The 6,093-nt window shown below is 51.8% G+C and overlaps 1 protein-coding gene across 2 annotated transcripts in view; it reads right to left on the reverse strand.

Annotated features, from left to right (window-relative positions):
* The window catches only part of THEMIS2 (thymocyte selection associated family member 2), a 15,537-nt gene that overhangs the window by 7,595 nt on the left and 1,849 nt on the right, over window positions 1-6,093 (reverse strand). For both annotated transcript variants that reach the window (XM_077775517.1, XM_077775515.1), the window contains exons 2-3: window positions 4,788-4,928; window positions 1,686-2,096 (exon numbers count right to left, since the gene is read on the reverse strand). In XM_077775517.1, coding sequence (XP_077631643.1) covers window positions 1,686-2,096; window positions 4,788-4,928 — 552 coding nt within the window. The remainder of the gene's footprint in view (window positions 1-1,685; window positions 2,097-4,787; window positions 4,929-6,093) is intronic.

The raw sequence follows: 6,093 nt of genomic DNA on the forward strand, positions 1-6,093 counted from the left end.
GACCTACGTGACCGGCCCCCAGTAAAAACCTTGGGCATTGAGTGTGACGAGTTCCCTGGTGGACTGCGCCTTACATGTGTTGTCACAGTTCAGTGCTGAAGGGATTCGGTGTGTCCCGTGTGACTCTGTGTCCTTTCACTCTAATCATGGCTGTGAGTACAACTTATATGTCAAGTGCCTCCCAGCAGATCATCGAACCTGGGCGTGGCCGACGGCCCAACACAACAGGAAATACAGGAGACAGAAGCATCCTGGCACCACCACCAGGAAGCCAACAACAAAATCTAAAATGTGGGTGAGGCTACAGGACCCATGGCTTACTCCCGTCAACAGATAAACTATAAGAAAAATAAGAAAAGTGAACCTATAGATTAACAGAGATTTAAGAGATCTAACAATCAGCAGCAATGTTGCAAATCTTCTCTGGATCCTGCTGTGAATAAATCATTAAAAAAAAATGAGACAGTAGAGGAAATTCAAATACCCATGTAGTGGTATTAGGAGTTATTGTTAACTTTTTTAGTGTGACGGTATTATTTGCTTAAAAAATTATTTTTTTTTTAATATTTTTATTTCTAGGAGAGAGAGAGAGAGACAGCGTGAGCAGGGGAGGGTCAGAGAGAGAGGGAGACACAGACTCTGAAATAGGCTCCAGGCTCCGAGCTGACAGCACAGAGCCCGACGCGGGGCTCGAACCCACGAACCACGAGATCATGACCTAAGCGAAAGTCGGACGCTTAACCGACTAAGCCACCCAGGCGCCCCAAAAAATTATTTTTAAAAGAGACACATTGAAGTATTTGTAAAAGAAATGATAGGAGGGGCGCCTGGGTGGCTCAGTCCGTTAAGCGTCCGGCTCTTGATTTCCACTCAGCTCATGATCTCCAGGTTCGTGAGATCGAGCCCCATGTTGGCTCTGCGCTGACAACGTGCAGAGCCTGCTTGGGATTCTCTCTCTGCCCTTCCCCTGCTCGTGCTCTGTCTCTCTCTCAAAATAAATAAACATGAAAAAAAGTTTAAGTTTAAATTTTAATTTAAAAATTTCAGAGATTTTTTAAAAATCAAAAGAATTCCCACTTGGCTCTGTAGCACACCAGCAACCCTGACCAGCTGCGCCCCGGGTAACTGCCAGGGGGTGGAACCTTGGATTCCTGTCCTCCAAGGAAGAGGCCCCAGGGCACCCGATCTCCTGATCCAGCTCAGCCCGCCCCCACCCCCCTCGGGCAGTCCCGCTCTGCACCTGCCTCCAGCCGGTCCTGCGAAATAGCCTGTAGAACAGCTGGGGACTCACCCAGCGCCCTCAACTCCCAGACGGAGGGGCCTTCGAGAACAATCCTATTCTCCCCAGTGGCGGGAAAATCTGTTTCTCCCGAGCAAATCGTCAAGGTTCCGCTCGGTAACACTGCTGCTTTGTCCTAGCTGCTAGCAAGGTCCCAAATTTGATAAAAGTAAGAAGAGTGGGACCTCACTCTTAATTTCCTTCATTTTCCTGTCTCCTTTGACACCTAACTTCCCACTGTTTGGGCATCTTGATTCTGTCCCAATTTATGTGCTGGGTAAGCCGCCCGAAGAATCCCTAGACTATCCACAGGGATCAGGGAGGGGGGGTGCCTCCCATCTGAGCAGCTCCCCAGGGCCCCCTCTCTCGCCCCACCAGTCCTCCGCCAGCTGCCCAGGCAACTCACTGTGCATGATGGCTTGGACCTCATACTGGGGCCTCAGGATCAGGGAGCGCCAGGGGAGGGTGGGGCAGGTGAAGAGGAGGTTCTTCAGGCCTGGGTCCTGCAGAGCCTGGAGCAGGGGCCGAGAGGCGCCGGGCTTCCATTCCCAGAAGGGCCCCTTCTGGGACAGGGGCAGGTGCAGAATGAGCAGCTGGGCCTCGGTGTCCAGCACGCAGCGGGCGCGGTAGACCCCGTGGTGTATTTCCACGTCCTCAAGCGTGAGGGGCTGGTCCTCAGGCACCACCCTGCCCTCTGTGACGATTCTGTGGGCCGATATGAAGCAAATGGGCAGCTTCTTGGAGTGATGGCTCGTAGCAGAGAGCAGCTCTTCCAGGCTTCCGTAGCTCTGGGGGCCGGTGAGGGGGCTGAAGTGGCCTGTGGGGCACAGCAGAGGGTGTCAAGGCGGGACAGGCCTGCGCTGGGCCCAGGGCCACGTATGCCAGGCCCCCGTCTGCCACAGAGAACCCAGTCAGAGTCCCCCGAACACAAGCACCGAGCATCTGGGCACCCAGGCTGCAGGGCCGAGGGACAAGAGGCAGCGACTGACCATGTCTGAAGGGACAGTGAAGGGTATAGATGGGGACAGTTCCTTGTTACACAGATAGGCAAGAACTCAGAGGGACTGGCACCAGAGACAGAACAGGGATGTGTTTCTCAAAAGACAAGGATAACGGCCACATCTGTCTCCCTCCTTAACCATACCCACCTCTAACTTGGCCAACTCTGCTTCCATACTCCTCGCCAGAGCTCCAGGCCCCTCCACCCAGCACCTGTCACCCCATGCTGCAGCAGTGAGTGCCACTGTCCCTCTCTCCCAGAGTAGAAATGCAGGAGCTACTGGTCAGATGAGCCCTGACCACCCCTCTTCACCTCACATACTGTCTGCCAGTTCTCGTGCCCGGACTGTTCTTCCCCATCTACTTCCACTCCTGACCCCATCCACTCTTCTGCCAGCAGGCCGGCCTAAAACACCACATCCAGACATCACATCACTTCCAGAGTTTTCCTGCCTAAAACACCCAATGCAAATCGAATCAATGCGACATCACACAAACCCAGACTGAAGTTTGGGTTTCTGCAAAAGGACTGATCGAGGCTCTTCAAAGCTGTTGATGTCAAGAGAAATGCTGAAGAACTGTTCCAGCCTGGGGGCACCTGGGTGGCTCAGTTGGTTAAGCGTCCGACTTTGGCTCAGGTCATGATCTCACAGCTCATGAGCTCAAGCCCTGCACTGGGCTCTGTGCTGACAGCTCAAAGCCTAGAGCCTGCTTCTGTCTCTCTCCCTCTCTGCCCCTCCCATGCTCACACTCTGTGTGTGTCTCTCTCTCAAAATAAATAAACATTAAAAAAAATTTTTTTCGGGGGGGTGGTGCCTGGATGTCTCAGTCAGTTAAGCGTTAGACTTCGGCTCAGGGCATGATCTTGTGTTTTGTGAGTTCAAGCCCCACGTCGGGCTCTGTGCTGACAGCTCAGAGCCTGGAGCCTGCTTTGGATTCTGTGTCTGCCCCTCCCATGCTTATGCTCAGTCTTTTCTCTATCTCTCAATAATAGATAAATGTTAAAAAAAAAAAACTTAAAAAACTTTTTTTTAAAGAAATCAGTATGTGACCTGGTATTGGCTTCTGGATCAAGGAGGGATTGGCTTCTGGATCAAGGAGAAACTGGCTATAACGTACAGTAGGGGCTTTTTGTTGAAATTTGAATAGAGTAGGTTAGACAGTATTATATCAATATTAAATTCAATAATTTGATCATTGAACTATAGTTTTGTGAACAAATGTCCTTGTACTCAGGAGTAATATTAGTAAACATTAGGAGTAATATTTAGATGTAACAGCTTATCATGTCTGCAATTTACTCTCATATGGGTCAGGAAAAAATATATATATATATACACATACATATATAGTAATATGTGTTTATGTGTGTGTTTGTGTGTGGAGAGAGGGAGAGAAAGAAATGTGACAAAATGTTGGTGAATTGAAAAACAATTGGTAAATCTGGATAAAAGACGTACAGTAGTTCTAGCAAATCTGCGAATGTGAACATATTTCAGAATAAAACAAAAAAAAAACCCTCAAAATACAAAATACAGCGCATCGCTCCCATATTTAAAACCGTCACTGGCTCCTCAGTGGTCTCAAAATTAAGACCAAAATGTGCCTGTGCCCCACACAAGCCCTCTGGCAGTGCCTCCCCCCTGCCACCAGCCCTCCCCTGTCCCCTTCAGGCGATCACAGTAAATCACACCAAGAATGAGCCCCCGGAGTACGCCCCTCTGTGCCACGCCCTGGGCCGGGTACTTCCTGCATGGCAACTCTGAATCTTCACGTCAAGCCTGATCACCCCATTAGAGAGGGGTAAGCTGAGGCACAGAGAGGCCCCAAGAACTGGCCAAGGCCACAGCTATTTGCCAGCAGAGCTGGGATTCCCATCCAGGCTGTGAGCTTCCGGGCCCATCACTGTCCCACACGCCTCCTGCAGTAACCAGGCTACGTAGTAACCTATCAGATACACACTAGCCACTCCCTGTAGTTGCTCCCTCTGGGAATCCTTTCTCCAACTAGGGTGCCACCTCCTCCAGGAAGCCTGCACAGACTCCTGAGGCAGGCTACTCTTGTCTGGAGCTCTCTGTAAACTTGTGTCTGCCTCTACTGTTAGCCTCCGCTCACTGCCATCCTGGGGCCTCCAGGCTGGAGAAGGCTACACTCTTCCATCCGGAGCCCAACACCCCCAGCCCCTAGCACAGGGCGTGGCCCACAAGTGTCAGTAAATGTTTGATGAGTGAATGAGCAAACACAGAGACAGGCACATGGACAAAGACCTGGAACAAAGAAAGTCCCAGCCAAGAGACAGATGTGATCAGAGGTGGGCATGGAGAGGGTGCAGGCTAAGGGCATTGTCGGACCACTCTGAGGACACCCCAGGCCTTGGGGCAAGGTAGTGCTGGAAGTGAGAGTGCCCATGCAGGAGTGCATGCTGGGGTGGGTGTGCCTGCAGGGGCCAGTGCACTGGGGAGAGGGGAGGGGAGGGGCTTGAGGGCAGGGGAGGGGAGAGCGGCCTTACCTCGGAAGGTGGGGCTGATGTCAATGGTCTGGCCGGTGCGTGGGTTCTCGCAGACCACCTTCTGGAGACATACCTGGGTGACCTTGATCAGGTCCCCTGTGGAGAGGCAGCACTCATTCCCAGAGATCTCGTAGATGGAGCCTGCAGAGAAACTGAGTCAGTGTCCTGGTGCAGGAGGGGCCAAGTGCTGGGTGGCCTGTGCCCTACTCCGCCACAGCTCTGTACGTGACCCAGCTGCCAGGGGCAGCCTGCCTGGTCTTTCCCTACCCAATGGCCCCTGCTTCAGCTATACTCAGGCAGCATGAACTGTCCCTTGGCCTTCTTTTAGTCCTGGATGCACGCCCCTGTGATTCTTCTCTGGCCTTCTCCACCTTCCCACAGGCAAGGCAGGGCTGATCCATCTCAGCGTCGCTGCAGCCGGCACAGGCCCAGCCTCTAAGCCCAAGTTGAAGTCATGGGTGAGGAAATAACACAGTAAGTCCCAATTCCCCACTGTACGGCTAGAGTCAGGCCCCAGAAGTTCTGTGACTGCCTGGAGGTCACACCAGCCTGACAGCCTCACTGGTGCTTTCTTCTTCAGATGAGTTGTTTTTATTTATTTATTTTTTTTTTAATTTTTTTTTTAATGTTTTATTTATTTCTAGGAGAGAGAGAGACAGCGTAAGCAGGGGAGGGTCAGAGAGAGAGGGAGTCACAGACTGAAACAGGCTCCAGGCTCTGAGCTGGCAGTCAGCACAGAGCCCGACGCGGGGCTCGAACCCATGAACTGCGAGATCATGACCTAAGCGAAAGTCGGACGCTTAACCGACTAAGCCACCCAGGCGCCCCAGATGAGTTGTTTTTAAAGGAAGCACAGGAGAGGGGTGCCTAGGGGGCTCAGTGGTTAAGCGGCCGGCTTCGACTTAGGTCAGGATCTCATGATCTCATGATCTCATGGTTGGTGAGTTGGGCCCCGCATCAGGCTCTCTGCTGTCAGTGTGGAGCCTGCTTGGAATCGTCTGTCCTCCTCCCTCTCCCTTCCCGGCTCTTCTGTCTGTCTGTCTCTCTCTCTCAAAAATAAACAAACATTAAAAAAAAAAAAAGTTTACAGATCCCGGGGTGGCTCAGTAGGTTAAGCATCTGCCTTTGGCTCAGGTCACAACCTCACCATTTGTGAGGTTGAGTCCCGCTTCAGTAAAAACACCAGCTGCACTTTGGGTGAGCCTCGCTTCTCTCTCTCCCTGCTCCTTGTGGAATTCTCTCTCTATCTCTCTGTGCTCTTTGCACATTTGCACTCCTGCCCCTCTAAAAAAAAAAAAAAACGTTA

Source organism: Crocuta crocuta, unplaced genomic scaffold, assembly GCF_008692635.1.
Source record: "Crocuta crocuta isolate KB4526 unplaced genomic scaffold, BGI_CrCroc_1.0 scaffold127, whole genome shotgun sequence".
Lineage (NCBI taxonomy): Eukaryota > Metazoa > Chordata > Mammalia > Carnivora > Hyaenidae > Crocuta > Crocuta crocuta.